Source organism: Psammomys obesus, unplaced genomic scaffold (genome assembly GCF_907164565.1).
Source record: "Psammomys obesus unplaced genomic scaffold, mPsaObe1.curated_primary_1811, whole genome shotgun sequence".
Lineage (NCBI taxonomy): Eukaryota > Metazoa > Chordata > Mammalia > Rodentia > Muridae > Psammomys > Psammomys obesus.
This window is the reverse complement of record NW_026596046.1, coordinates 14,006,586-14,022,406: the sequence shown is the minus strand read 5'-3', so window position 1 is coordinate 14,022,406 and position 15,821 is coordinate 14,006,586. Positions and strand designations below refer to the sequence as shown.

Below are 15,821 nucleotides of genomic sequence, written 5' to 3'. Positions count from 1 at the left end.
TTCTCTTTTCTGGAGACAGAGAGAAGAAAAATATCTCCCAAAGTCCATGAGCTATATACAATATGGAAGAAAACCTGAATTCTCCTACACAAAGTCATTTGAGCCAGCAAGTGGGTGTGCATGTTATAAATTTAGGACTAGAAAAAGGGACTTAGTTTATATTTCCTGTCAGGTGGACATAGCAATTAATAGGCACCTATATTTTATTGCCTGAACCAGAAATAAATGTTTAAAAATGTTGTCCAATCTTGGTAACCAGATGAGATGCTTGTTAGTACATGCTCAGAGATGACATGGTTAGTTCAATTTAGTGAACTCTGTACCTTCTCCTATGAATGGGAGGTCTCCTGACAACATGCCCAAGAACTTGCATTGAACTGAAAATGAATGATGGAAGAGGTCAGTAATGGAGGTGAACTACAATGATACACAAATGCACAAAACAGAGATCACACTGGGAAGAAACATAATTCCCAAAGACAAATAGCACAGGAGAAAAGAGACTGAAAGAATGAAATGACAAAAAATCAGTACCCCAAACCTGACAAAAAGGTCGCTTCTGTTTCCTCTGTACTCCAAGTAGTTAATTGGATGACAAGTAATGAAGATTAGTATAAGTTGTGAGAGTATATGTGCCATTAAAACACTAAACATTCAAAAGGGTTTTCTTCAGGCTTTAAAATTCAGGTAACAATAATACACAAATTAGTCAAACTACTAAAGTGATAAAACTACTGCATTGTATCTCAAGATATTAAGACAGCAGTAGATAATCCTTTACACTAGTGCAAACAGATGATATACAGGCTTAAAATACAAATAGCTAACAAGTCTAAGATCACCTTGTAATCCTGGGCAAGTCATTAAATCTGACCTCAATGTCTTCATCTGAGCTACATGATTCAAACATACAGATCTCTGCAATCTGTCATTACAAACAGATCTAGAGTGAGTTATGTAGAAGAATGGATACTTGTAAAATAAACACCTATTCTCTCATCAGTCCTTCACCATCTAAGGCAAACATGTCCTATCAAGAAGTTACTCAGGCTTCAGGGAGTACTTTCTGCGTATGAGGATCATTCCTCATGTCTGTACAAATGCTTTAAAAGGAAACAGTATGAATAAAGCTGGGAAGGAAAGCCTTTAGAAATTAGTTTTTATATAATCTGAGATGTCAAAAGTATATAAACACAATACAGCAAGATAAAGAGCACTGCTTGTTTTTTTAGATTACTATCCTCATACCATGGAATAATATGGAATTGTACAAAGACTTGACTGAGACTTGAAACCAGGACTCTACTGTAGATGATGTAAACTGTCTGCAACAGTCTTCCATTCTGCCACTATGGGAAAAATAAGACTTGAACCACTGAGATTAAAAAACAATGTAAGACAATGTGCCACAAAGAGTTTGAAAAAAACTAGCAAACCAGTGAAGTACAGAGTTTGATTCTGAGCTCTGTGAGGCCAGGGACTAATATCATTTTTATCTGTTTTTCCAGAACATAGGACACTGCCAGACATAAAAAAAAGTTTAATGTGTGCTGGCTGATTAAAAGAATAAACGAAAGGCCGGAAAATGGTTCAGTACTTCACTGCACTAGCTATTCTTCTAGAGGACCTGGTTTTGATTCCCAGCACTCATATGATGGCTCACCGTATGGTTACAGTTACAGCTGTCTGTAACTCCAGTTCTAGAGGATACGATGTCCTCCTTGGGCACTAGGCACACACATGGTACAGACACATATTCAGTTAAGATACTCATACACATTAAAAAATTTAAAAGAACAAACGAAGATCTGGGTATATGGTGGTGCATGCCTGTTATCTTAATACTTGGGTGGTGGAAGCAGGAACATCAGGGGTCCAAGACCATCCTCATCCTAGCTTACTCAGTGACACTCAGGCTATCCTTGTCTACATGAGACTGTCTCAAAAAAAAAAAAAAAGTGATAACTGTGATTAAGATTACACGTACTAATAGCCATAATGCAGTGAGGAGGGAAAAAAAGCAACTGTAGCTGGAGCATCTCTTTAGGCAGTTAAAGTGGCCCTGGGGCAGGCACACTGTAACCTGTTAAAGTATTTGGTTTGTAGAATTAAAACAGTCAGGTCAGAAGCCAACTTCTTATAGGCTGCTGCCAAATTGAAGGACTAACGCTGGGCATTACTTGTAAATATCCCCAAGCTGTGTGACACACAGAAAAATAACAATTTCAGTGTATGACATGAGTCTTGTGCCATCTTGAGAACTACACATTGACTATTTAGACTTTATCAAATTTCTACATAAGAAACATATGGTTTTACTCTCAGAAAACACCAAACCTCTTAGATGTGGTTAAGACTATAAGATTTCATATTTACTTAATTAAAAATTTACAGAATTCTCTCTTCCAGATTCATGAACTTCAGTGATTAACCTGGTAGGTAAGAAGCCTTATCATTTATTAAATATTCACTATGTGATAGTAATAGTTTATGTTATCACAAAAATACTGAAGTATTTTACAGATGAGAAAATTAAAGCTTATACTGCTCAAGTGTTTACCCATCATCTAAAATGAAGTTATAGAGCTGCAGTCAGAATGCACATCTGCCTGGTTTCAAAGCCTGGGTTACCTTTTCTCTACCACAGTGTCGCCTGAGGTTTTTTTTTTTAATCAGTAACAATGCTAATCCAGACACTTCTCAGAAGAGAACAAACACTGAGCTATGAAACACATAGGCTCCCAACTTACCTCCGCTGGTTCATTTCTGCATCGCTGGCTGCATTCTTTCCAGGTCCCCAGCTATGCCTCCGGAAAGGGGAAAGAGAGCGCATGGAGCTTCTCAGAAAAGAACGATTTGCAGGCACTTCAGTGATGCTGTCCATCTCCTCCTCCTCCATTTCGCCAGAGCCAGTAGGCTCACTTTCACTCTCTCGACTCTCAGGCCCTGCTCCATGGTTTAAAAAGCCATCGGAACTTTGATGATTTCTGAACCTGTTTAACTTTGAAGTCTGAGGAAGGGACACATCACTGCCATGAGAAGAATGTCGATCCAGGGAAGCTGTGTCATCTGTTGAAGAACTGGATCCTGTTATATCACAAAGCAACTGTTCTTCCTCAGGCTAGAATAGAGAGAGCACACAGAGTTGAACCAACAGAGCCAAACAGATACCCTGTTCTCACAGACTAAGTCAATGTTTCATAGTTGATTGGACACAGGCAAGACTAATAATTGACTTTAAGCTGATTTTTTTTTTTTTAAGTCTCTGACTACAGTTAGATTCTAAGTCCCCTGGCTTCCAATAGAGCAGCAGTTCTCAACCTGTGGGTTGTGACCCCTTTCTCAAACCTCTACCTCCAAAAATATTTACATTATGATTCCGAACAGTGGCAAAATCACAATTACGGAGTAGCAACAAAAGCAATTTTATTTTTAGGAGTCACCACAGTTTAATACAGCAACTGTATTAAAGGGTCGCAGTATTAGGAAGGTTGAGGACCACTGCAATAGAAGAATGTTCTATATCTCTGTCATTTTAGTAAAGGTACCAGACTATAGAAGACCCATTACTTTTTCTTTTTAGTGAAGAAAAACAATTCCTAGTTAGTTCATTCAGCCCACCATCATCAACTGAAAAGAAGAAAACCATTAGTCCCTAGGGTTTCTGTTTTATGAAACTCTAAGCTCTTATCACACTATGTTTCAAAGGTTTAACTGAAACAAGCCAGCCTGCACAGCTACAATACGGTTGAGAATTTACTATTCCTAAGCCAAGTATGACTGCTGTTTACTTCTGAAAACTGCCTAATCTTTTTAATTTCACCAAAAGTTTGCTGTAAGAACATAAAGAACACTACTGCTTCTCACATCACTGAGAATTGGTTGAATGTTCTGAAGCCAAATCACATAAAATAATCCTGAAAATAAGGCTTTATTAAGGTAAAATAATCCTGAAAATAAGGCCTTTGATAAGGTGACAATGTTTCTTCTCTGGCTAACCTCTAGTACCTAAGAGGAATTATGCAAACCTCGTCCTAGTAGCATGGCATCTTTGTTTACTGAGAGGCACCAATATGATTGATAAGTGAAGGCGAGATTAGCTTCATTTCATATTCTATTTTGGTCTCACACTAGGCAAGGAACAGGGAAATAGGTAAAGGCATGCAGAATTTTTTTTCCCTTTTTCACAATAATTCCTAATCAAGACATCTGGTGACATTAAGAAAAATCTTTAAAACAGGCTTTCCTGTTTTCCAGGCTGTCCTGGAACTCACTATGTAGATTAGACCCGCCTTAAACTCACAAAGTTTAATGTCACACAGAGCCCCTCTATGTCCTGAGTACTGGGATAAAAATGTGTGACGCCAAGCCCAGACTTTGGTGCAGGGCTTTGATAAAACTACTCAAAGGAGAAGTAACTTCTACAAATTGTTCTTTAACCTCCATAAGTATATCATGGCACACACATCCATGCAAACACACAATAATTTAATAAATAAAATGTAGCAAAAAAGTGAAGACATATAATTTTTAAAAGAAAGATTAAAACTCACAAGAAACTAATGCATTCTTCCAGCTTTGGAATGGAAAACAGCTCTGAACTAAAGAGTCTTTTTAAAGGATATACAACACTTATAACCAGAAGCACACCACCACCTGTGAAAGGCACCTTTATACCTTTTTGGGCTTCAGCCTACCTTCACTCAGAAAAATCCAATTTCCTAAATTGCTTTTTAAATAAAGTCTGAGATGAATAGAGAGAGAAGACACTGACAGATCAAGACTTGAATCCAAGCTACTTTGACTCACAAGACCTAGTATTGTGTTATTTCAATCACCTTTTAAAAACCTATGACAGCAAGATCTTGATGTCTATATTGAGGAATCCCTTCACTAGTTCAGGAAAAATAAAACTAGCTCATTAGGTAAATCCTACGACTCAAGAGTAAAATAAAGTCATTAGTGGAACATAATGGTGCACAACCTGTAATCTTGGAAGTAAAGCAGGAAGACCGGAAATTTCAGGATAGCTTGAGTTAAAACACTAAAGAAGAGCACAGTAGGAAACAAAAGTTCTGAGTTAAAGCTTCTATTTATCACACTCTTTACAAGATGGCTGTTTCTAGCATGGAAATGACTCTTGGTTAGAATAACAGGTACTTTGTCACTTGGTACCTAGACTAAAAAGGACATTTAAAAAAATTTAAAAAGTATCAGTCTCAGGGAAAACCCCTGTACTCAGATTTTTTGGTTCTGTTGCTCTCCTTGTGGAGTTCCTGTCCTCTCCAGATTTTACTGTTTCCCACTTCTTTCCTAAGATTCCCTGCACTCTGCCCAAAGGTTGCCCATAAGTCTCAGCATCTGCATTGATAGTCTGCAGGGCAGAGCCTTTCAGAGGTCCTCTGTGTCAGGCTCCTTATTTGTTCCCTCTTTTCTCCTTCTTCTGATGTCCAACCAAGGACTATGCATGGAGATAACCTAAGACCCCTGCACAGATGTAGCTCATGGCAGTTCAGTATCCAAGTGGGTTCCATTGTAATAGGAACAGGGACTGTCTCTGACATGAACTGATTGGCCTGCTCTTTACCTCCCCATGAGGGGGAAGCAGCCTTACCAGGCCACAGAAGAAGACACTGCAGCCACTCCTGATGAGACCTAATTGACTAGGATCAGAAGGAAGGAAAAGAAGACCTCCCCTATTAGTGGACTTGGGGAGGGGCATGCATGCAGAGGGTGGAGGAAAGGAGGGATTGGGACGGGAGGAGGGAGGGAACCACAGGGGAGATACAAAGTGAAAAAAGTGTAATTAATAAAGAATTAAAAATATATAAAAATTTTAAATGATTTATTTATTATGAGTGCTCTGACTGCATGTACACCTGCATGCCAAAAGAGGACATCATATCCCAGTATAGGTAGTTGTGAGCCACCATGTGGTTGCTGGGAATTGAACTCAGTACCTCTGGAAGAGCAGACAGTGCTCTTAGCCACTGACCCATCTCTCCATGGCCACACACACACACACACACACACACACACACACAAACAAAAACAAAAAAAAAACAAAAACAAAAAAAAGCAAAAACCTAACATCAACAACAACATGTTTCTTGAAGAAATAAAATAGTGCCATCCACCAACATACTCTTGGTGGTTGGTGTGTGTGTGCACGTGCCCTACATATGCCAGTCCTGCATTCCGCCCTTGAACTATATATATTCCCAGTCTCCAATCCCAAACAAGTCAAACTCAAGTATCTATCTTTTGGTACAATATTAAAACAAAAGTGAGAAAAATTTGTGACCTGTTGCCATAATACATCATCTCTTTTTAAATTATTTTTATTTTATATATATGGGTGTCTTGCCTGCATGTATGTTTGTGTACAACATGCATGCCTGGTGCCCATGTAAGCCAGAAGAGGACACAAAATCCTCTAGGACTGGAGGTAATGATGACTGTGAGTCACCATGTGGGTGCTAGGGAATGAACCCAGGTCCTCTGGAAGAGCAGTCAATGTTCCTAACCACTGAGCATTCTTTCTAGCTTCCACATACATTTTTAAAAAGGCAAAAATCTGACAAGACTGTATCCTCAACAGAGACTCTTCCCCAGTGAGTGCTGTGATTATTTTCTGAGGTTTACTTATTCTAAGTTTGTTCTCACTGAAACATGACCTCTAAAATTTCCACTTTAGAGATGAGAAAACAGGTTACCTCAAGACTCTAATTTTACTATTCAGCTGGCAGAGCTAGGTGTTTCCTCCCCACTTTTTAAGCTCTTTAGATGATCTTAAAAATAGCTCGGGGTGAATCCTACTAGATATATGAAGCTGTTGGTACAGTTACCAATATAATAGTGAGATACATCTTAGTCCTGAAAATAAAAGCCAAAACTATAATTCCTTAAAGCAAAACAGCAATAGGGGGAAAGAAAAAAAATCAGGGGAGGACACACAAGCAGTAAGAAAAGAATCTATTAAATTATACTTTATCAAATTAGAAATTTTAACTAACCAAGACACTGTGATACAATAGGCAAGTGATACGAGAGAAGGTATTTGCAAGTCATGAATCTAATAAAGAAGCAGTATCCAGGATATATATCATCCACTCCTTGGTAACAACAAATAATCCAATTATTTTAATGGGCAAAGATATGCACAGATGCTCCATACAGGAAGACACATGAGCTGCCAAAGGACACGTGAAAATCTGTTTAATATCACTAGTTGTCAGGAAATACAAATCAAAGCCATAATGAGATAACACTGCATGGATACCAGAAACAGTAAAACAACTGTGTTTGTTACTAAGGATGGAGAGTAACTGGTAGTCTTATACATCACTAGTGAGAACACTAGTTAGAAGGCCAGTTTGTGAGACAGTCTGTTTCTTGCATGACTACAAATTTAAATCCCACTCCTAGGGTTGTACAGGAGAAATGATATTCTTTAAATCTACTTATATGACTTTCTATCAGAGAAAATATCTGTGGTGGAGAATCTTGTTGTTGTTTCTTCTGGAGGGCTGAATGGTCACTGAGAAGGGATGTCATATAAAAAGACTTATGCTCATAGTCTACGTGCTCATGCAGTTCCAGGCAAATGTGTTTATCAAAAGCAACTCAGCCAGGTGGTGGTGGTGCACACCTTGGGAGACAGAGGCAGGCAGAATTCTGAGTCTGAGGCCATCTTGTGCTACAGAGTGAGTTCCAGGATAGCCTGGCTACACAGAGAAACCCTGTCTCCAAAACAAACAAACAAACAAACAAACAAACAAGAAAGGAAGAAAGAGAAAGAAAGGAAGAAAGAGAAAGAAAGAAAGAAAGAAAGAAAGAAAGAAAGAAAGAAAGAAAGAAAGAGCTAATCCAAACACTCAGGAGACAGAAGCAGCTAGATTTCTATGAGTTCCAGTGCTGCCTGTTCTATAGAGGGAGTTCTAAGACAGCCAAAGCTACACACACACACACACACACACACACACACACACACACACACACAAACAAACCCAAAGTAACTGAATTTTTATATAAATTATATATATTTATCTCCCTCCAAATCCATCAACTACTAAAAAAATGATTCTAAGGAATTTATGTATGATGCCTATGGGCATACCTGTAATTTTTTTTTTTTTTTTGATCAAATTTAGCTAGACTGGTATAAGCAGAACACAGCTATGTAGTAAGTAAACATAATTAAAAATGACAGCAACTGGAAGGTAAGTGTATGGATGCTCCCTGCAAAATTGAAAAATTCTATTCTTTTACCTGTGTTTTTATAATATGGCATGAGGGGGTAACCTATTTAGCTTTCTTAAAAAGTTATATATATTTATACATGTATCTACATAAAGATAAGCATTATATTGCTAAACATAAGAAAGACAAAACTGCCACACATTTTATATATTGTTAGTATACCTGAAGGGATCATGTTTAATACTGCTGAATGAATAGCCCTTCATTTACTCAACAAGCATTTATTTGTATTTTATAGAAAACACACTAGTGTCTTGAAAAACACCAGCTCACTCATCACATGCCCCAAATCATGTAATCTTTTTATGTAGCGTGAATGACACCAACTATATTTTACGATTACATACTTTCTTTCTCAGCTAAGCCCAAAATGAGTAACAGGATTTTGTCTCACTTTAAAAACAAAGTACAACTTTTACGTTGCTGATCTATAAATGACCTTAGGAACCAGAAAATATTTGTAAGAATAAACATGAAGCTCTTAACACTCACCAAAGAATCACATTTCCCAGGAGGTGCATGCTGTTAAAGAGACCTCTTAAGGGCCAGAGATAAATGAATGCCTGCAGGAAGTGACCTAATATACCACTCACAGTTCGCAGAAAAGTGTGTTGCAATGGCTTGCCTAAAGACTCCCTCCAACCCCCAAAAGACTGAAAGAGAAGAACACAAGGCCCTGGGAAGACACTGTAAGTAACACTGCAGAGCACACACCGCAGAAACAGCCAGAGGAATGACTTTAAGAAAGCAGAGCTGGTGGTCTGTCTACCAAGGTAGTCTTGACTTAAATAACTGGTTTTCAGAGTTATACTGAAGAAACTGAAAGCAATGTGACAGAACAGGAAGAAACTTGAGAGTCAAGCCTCACTGCAAATCTCAGTTCTGTTATTCGGTTTTCCAGTCATTTTAGACAAACTTGTTTACCAACTGTCTTAGAGTTTCTATTGCTGTGATAGAACATCATGACCAAAAGCAACTTGGAGAGGAAAGAGTTTATTTCACTTTGCATCTACGTAACAGTCTAACACTGTGAGAAGCCATGGCAGGAACTACAACAGAGCAGGAATCAAGAGGCAGGACCTGATAACAGAGGCCACGGAGGAGTGCTGCCTACAGGCTTTGCTCAGCCTGCTTCTGTATAACAGCCAGGCCCACCAGCCCAGGGGTGGCCCCACCCACAGTGACCTTGTTCCTCCCTATCAATCAACACTTTAAAAAACTGAAGCACAGGCTTGGCCACAGGCCAATCTTGTAGGGGACATTTTTTCAACTGAGGTTCTCTCTGCTCAAATGATACTATCCTGGGTGAAGTGGACATAAAACTAGCTAGCACACCAATCAAAACCTGTATTTCTTGTATGGTTGAAGGGACAAAACTACCTATCTGATTGTTGGACATATGAAATGAGATAAACATAACATAAAAAAAATTCAGGTTGGTGCTTTATTATTAACTAGTACTGACTTTTATCAATGATGGAAAAATTAGTTATTCCAAGGACTCCTGATCATTCACTGCTTTGGAAGAACAAAAGGAAGAAACATCCCTACCCCCACCCTGACCTGGTCCCAGGCCATCTGGACATTCTCATGCATGCATGAAGAGGTAAAAGTTCATCCACCCTGCTTGGCCTTTCTCTAAGCACTCCAGTTTACAATGTAGGTGGAAGTTTGTCCGAGGTGTATGCTTCAGCTTTAAAAAAAAAAATTATCTAATCTTCCTTGAAAAAATGTGCAGTATCTAGCAAAGGTCCTTTTCATGAAGTACCTTCTGCATGCTTTTAGCAGGTTGAGTAAGATGGTAAAGTACAGAAAGTTCTGCTTTTTTGGTTTTCATTTGTTTGTCTGTTTTGTTTTTGGTAAGCAAACCATGAAATTTAGTGATCAGAAAAAATTATCTCTCTGCGCAGAGGGTACACCAGGAACAAACTATTCACATGTTATATATTAAGAGATAGGCAAGCAAATATTTCCTGAAGAAAGATTATTCAACTTAAAAAACAAAACTTAAGCTGGAGAGATTGCTCAGCAGTTAAGAGCCTATGCTGCTCTTCCAAAGAACCAGAGTTCCCAGAATTCATGTTTGGCATTGCACACAATTTTTAACTCCAGCTTCAGGAGATCCAACACCTGCTAAGAGCAGCCCTCATCCCCACCCTGTGCTACACACCCTTAGACATAAAAAAAAAAAAAAATCTTAAGACCTTTTTATTATTAGGATGCACAGGCATATATAATTATGTGATAATCTCTTACGTATTCATTACCCAGCTCCAGTCATTATAAGACAATTTTAAAGCTAGAATTTTTAACCTGACTTCTATACTAGCATTGAGGCATATATCCCTTCTCCCCAGAAATGTAATTTTAAAAATGTATTTGTTATAAGATTAGGAAGAAAAGGAAGGGAATGTGGGAGGAAGGCAGGCAGGTAAAACAAAAACAAAAAAAATCCACAAACCAACATTGGTTTTCTTCTTCCTATGTAACTTCAAAGGCAAATCTTCCCTTCTTGAACCCTGGAAGACTGGGCCAATTACTACATCAAGTTCAGAGTTCTCCTACCCCAGCCTCCCAAGTGCTGGGATTATAGGCATGTACCACCATGTCTGACAAGCATGACAAGATAGAAATCCTAAAGTCGCACCATAAATCTTTCCAAGACCCTTCAGAAGACAATCAAAGGAACAAGGCAAAAAGGTTAGGGAAGAGCAAATGGGAGATGAGGGCTGATGGACAAAAACGAAAAGACGAGAATTCTAAAATTTTGTGACATTGTTCCTCTACCATAACAGTTAGACATGGGAACATCACACTGTCTTGGGAGAGTTTAATCTTCCACTACCAAAACTGCTCTTAGCACTTCTTCAAAGTTATAAAATAAGGAAGACTCTTCTTCAAGCTGCTACAACATTTCTGCCCCTTCAGTCCTCACTGTTAGGAAAACCACTTGCAGCATTTAACTGACTATAGCCTGACCTGCCTTCTCTGCTGTGAGAAAGGTCTTCACTCTTAAAGAACAAAACAGAACTTGCTGCAAACAAAAACAAACCCAAGCTTCCCAATCTCCATCTTCCCTAGCTCTTTGCTAGAGAAAAATCTCAAGTTCTCTACCATAGAGGTAAAAAGTTCCAATTAAGCAGTCTGGATGAAAGATGACTTCACCAGGCTTAGCAGGGAGTTTCAGGCATCCACACATTAATCAGAATGACTCTATGGTTAGTTTATATATATGACATCATACAGTCTGAGCTGTGGTCCTTTCCTAACCACTGAAGGGTGTTCACTGTCATCTGACTTAGTTCATTCTAAAGGAACTCCCACGCCTTTTGACTTCAATGCAAGCTTCAAACTCCTCATGTAACCAGTCATGATTTTTCAGAAAATAAATCTGGCAAACACGGCCAATGCCCTTTTCTAAGCCCTGGCAATTCCTTCTTTTAATAGAACACTTACATGCCTCTGTGAGTGATCCAGCAAGGTTGTTTGTTGACACTTAGAAAGAGAAGAGAGGGAGGGATGGAGGAAAAACCAGGCGGGAAAGACAAAATAAGACCCCCAAAGTCATTCAGAATACATGGCCTATTTGGATTACAGTCCACTAACTAGAGTTGTGTATTAAAGTTATGGGATGACAATCAGCACAAAGGGAAAATCACAGAAAAGAGGGTTAAGTAGGGCCAAATGAGACTAGGTGAGTAGCTGGTCAAAAATGAGAAGAAGGTTCATCCAGTACCTTTGAGAAGATGATGCTGTCCATTTCATCACTGGGTGAGTGAAAGAGCTCAGAATCACTCCCCGATTCTCTCTGAAGCACAGCTTCTTTTGAGGTACATTCTGTGCCCAGTCCAACATCTAAGAAGCTTTCACATTCTGAAAAAGAACATTTATTTAATCAATGGCTATTTTTTTTAAAAGCCACTTTCTGTTTCATAACAACATTCAGTCATTTTCTCTATTGTTCACCTACCTCTTTGCTTTCCCAGCCTTTCTCCCATTTTAGATATTTACAGTTAGAAAGGACACAGTCTAACTAGTTGCTTTTACAATTACATAACTGTAATTGTAACGTAAAATTACAATTTTTACGTTACTAATTTTTCTGTTGGGTATTTGGCTAGGTTCTGAGAAGACTTTTAGTGTATGCTTGCAAAATGGGTTATTCATAATCTTGTGGTACAAATGAACACATTAAGAGATATTTTCATTGCAGAATTATATAAAGAACACATAACAAGTAAGGCAGGATCTATGAGTTAATCTTAAATCTTTTCGGTCACAATTATGGTTTTAACAGATAATTTCAGAATGTTGGCTGTATGGAAATAGTATGAAAAGACCTTAAATGATAGGTATTCTACGCCTTTCCCCCATTCTATACAGTACACAACAACAGTACAGCGGGTGGGTTTGTGATATTTCTATACCTGCCCCTTTTACTGCTTGGAAACCCCCCTAAAACTCCATGTTGTGATTGAGGGGAAAATGGAGGCGCTGGCTAAAGAAAAGAAAGGGCTGACACAGCAACTATGCTGAGCTGCTGGAGGGCAAGCTGGCAACTTAACGACTGTGTCTAAATGCCAGCCTAGAAAGAAACCCACACAATATGTTTTCATGAAAAATACACAGATTCTGCTCTGATAGGAGTAGCTCACCCTCAACATAAAGCCAAGTTAGCACAAGGCTACAAACCAAGTTTGGGATAAGAGGAGGTTAATGTGTGAGATCAAACTGGCTATTTGGAGGAAAGAATAATATGGAGGGAAAATGGGAATACAAGAAGAGAACAATCATAAATCATTACCAGTCCACCATGACTTTCATCAGCTGTAGGGATCCCTAAAGGAAAACTTAATGTACATCCATGTCACATGTGCTGGGACATTAAAAAAAAAAAAAAAAGAATCCTTCCTTCCTTCCTACACTCCCTTCCTAATGAATTAAGTGAAATATATTAAAATACAAAGTGTAAAAAGGGCAAAGGACACCGATTTTCGAATGCTTAGATGGATCTTGCTTAAAAGAAAAATGCCATGTAATTTAAGCCTGTAGATCTTCACTTCTAAAGCAGTAAAATGGGGTGGTTCCCACAATAGTAAAGAGTCACACGGACAGGGAAGAGTAAATTAGAAATGAAGTAACTAACCGGCGTACAGCACACTGCAGTATGTGACACATCCAAGCCTCCTTGAGCCTGAACGTGTGACCACACTGCTTATTCTGAAAGTTAAAAGTGTAAAAAGCTACTTCGACAATCCACACAATTCTGACACGACAAAGACTACTCTTCAAACCCAGTTCCTTAAAGGAGTAAGTTGAGCCATGTCCAGAAGTCCTTCCATATTCTGAATATTCAAAGTCCAAGACTTCACTCAATAACCACTTGGCAGAAGTTCCATTCTTTTGTGGCTGGTTATACTTTCAGAAAAGACCCTAATAGCTAAAGGAACCAAAACATAGGAGTGGGTATACTTTTACTTCCAACACCTTTGAATTTGCAGGCCCTGAATACAAGCATAACATAATATTCTGAAACAGCACTCTCAAAGAGTATGAAAAATACAGAAGAAAACACTTTCTATATTTGCTTTAATATTTCCTTTGTAATACAGCCAGAGTTGAGAATGGGCAGGAAATCTCTCAGGGTATAAAAGACTAGGATAATCTATTCTTGATGTAAATACTGCTGCAAGACACCTACAGCTAAGCTGTTCTTAAAAAAGTCAGCCAATGAGAAGGATTTGATAATTTCTAGAGCAGATTAGTGAAAACAGGAACAATAAATGGAGGCTTTGTTGGTGAAGCAGACTGGAGAACTCAAAACTGCAAAGTACTCTTGCTCACTTGGCAGCTTAGAAACCAGCGCAGGAGTGAATTCAAAGATGGTCACTCAACCGGATGGCTGCGCAACACCCCCTGGTGAGGCAACTACTAACACTTTACAGATGGAAGACAGTGGAACCCGGACACTGGGGAATGTATCTTATGTCAGAATTGGTTGAACATGGGGTGAAGTTAGGACTCCTACCTAGTGTAATTATCAGGTAAGATCGTAACTCTATTTGTTGTTACTAATTTGTCATGAGCATGTAAGGAAGACTCCTGACACTTCTCAGTTTTACCTACTCAGGACAACAGGAGCTTTAAAGGATTTTAGTGGATGTCCATGCTGCATCCCTGCCCAATAAATCTGAATCGCTAAGGGCAAGACCAAGGCATCACGTGTTTTCAAAGCTTTCTTGCCTATATGATTCCAGTACGCAGCTGTCAATGAGATTTCCTGGGAAGAAGCTGTGTCTGCAAAGACACTGATTAGGACTGCAGTCATATGGTGGAAGCTGGAATACCACAGGTCCAGAGATTAACTACCTTATCCAGGTTAGCTTTAGCCCCTGGAATAGCCATTCCTTGTCCACCTCTATGTTGAAACTAATATCATGTGATGAACACATACAAATCTTTTGAAATCTAGAAACAAAGCAGACTACTACTTCCCACCAACCTCAAAGCTAAAATAATCATCAGATGACATTTGAGGCTTATGGCAGAGCATCAGCCATCTTGCTGTAGCCACCTCTCTGAGGTTTCTTAAAAGGTGTCTTCACTTACAAATTTTTATGTTTTATTGTTTTAAAATTTTTATGAAACTTCTACATTGGAACATGGAATTTGGGGTATACTAAATCCATGTTCCTGGGCTATGGTCACTTAAATTTGGCTCTAGAAGACACTATTTCTTATTCCCTTTGAGGTTTATAGCTTCTGTTATTTTGTTTCTGCATCAACACAGACAACATAAGAACCATAGGTTGGGTCCCCAGAAAGATTCATTTGTAATTTTACATGACCAGATTTCTTTACAAATGATTAACAAATCATAGCCTTATAATCACTAAAATTACTAATAATTCCTAAAACAAAATTAAGGAAACCTCTTCTGCTTTTATTTCAATTGTGAAATCATATGCTTACAAAATTCTCTGTATGTATGCATGCATGCATGCATGCATGTATGTATGTATGTATGTATGTATGTATGTATGTATGTATCTACCTACCTACCTGGTTTGTGTATAATGCACTCTGGAATGCTATATCATAATATCAGATTATTTCTTATAGAGCAGGACTATGAACATGCCTACCTGAGCTCTGTTTGGAAGCTAAAAGAGATGTTGATTCAGGGCATGGCTCAATGGTACACCAGCTTTCTCGGTTGATCTGGAAGAGAAAAACAATCTGTTTCAGACAGACAGGTAACTTTCTGGAGCAATAGCTCCAGAAAAATCTATGTATTGTTCATACCCTCTGAACGTTAGTATTTTATTGCAAGGTAGGTAAATTATATCAAGAAAGAAAACAAAACTCTAATATAAACAAGGCAATCTACACTCAGCTAAAAGCTCTGAAAATATTCTCAGTAATAATAGCATACAAAAGCAATGGTGAAAGATACGGTAACGACCAAAAGTGAAATTAAAAAATTAACAAATAAAAAGAAAAATAATACTAAAACACATATCTGGCATTGTAACTTGCAATTTTGAAAAGTACACAAA

At 38.4% G+C, this 15,821-nt stretch overlaps 1 protein-coding gene across 8 annotated transcripts in view; it reads right to left on the bottom strand.

The window, feature by feature from the left end:
- The window catches only part of Akap13 (A-kinase anchoring protein 13), a 279,187-nt gene that overhangs the window by 73,589 nt on the left and 189,777 nt on the right, over nt 1–15,821 (bottom strand). For 5 of the 8 annotated variants that reach the window (XM_055623428.1, XM_055623430.1, XM_055623429.1 and 2 more), the window contains exons 9-12: nt 15,408–15,483; nt 11,999–12,135; nt 2,751–3,121; nt 324–377 (exon numbers count right to left, since the gene is read on the bottom strand). In XM_055623428.1, coding sequence (XP_055479403.1) covers nt 324–377; nt 2,751–3,121; nt 11,999–12,135; nt 15,408–15,483 — 638 coding nt within the window. The remainder of the gene's footprint in view (nt 1–323; nt 378–2,750; nt 3,122–11,998; nt 12,136–15,407; nt 15,484–15,821) is intronic. The other 3 variants (XM_055623432.1, XM_055623435.1, XM_055623436.1) reach the window with 1 other exon arrangement.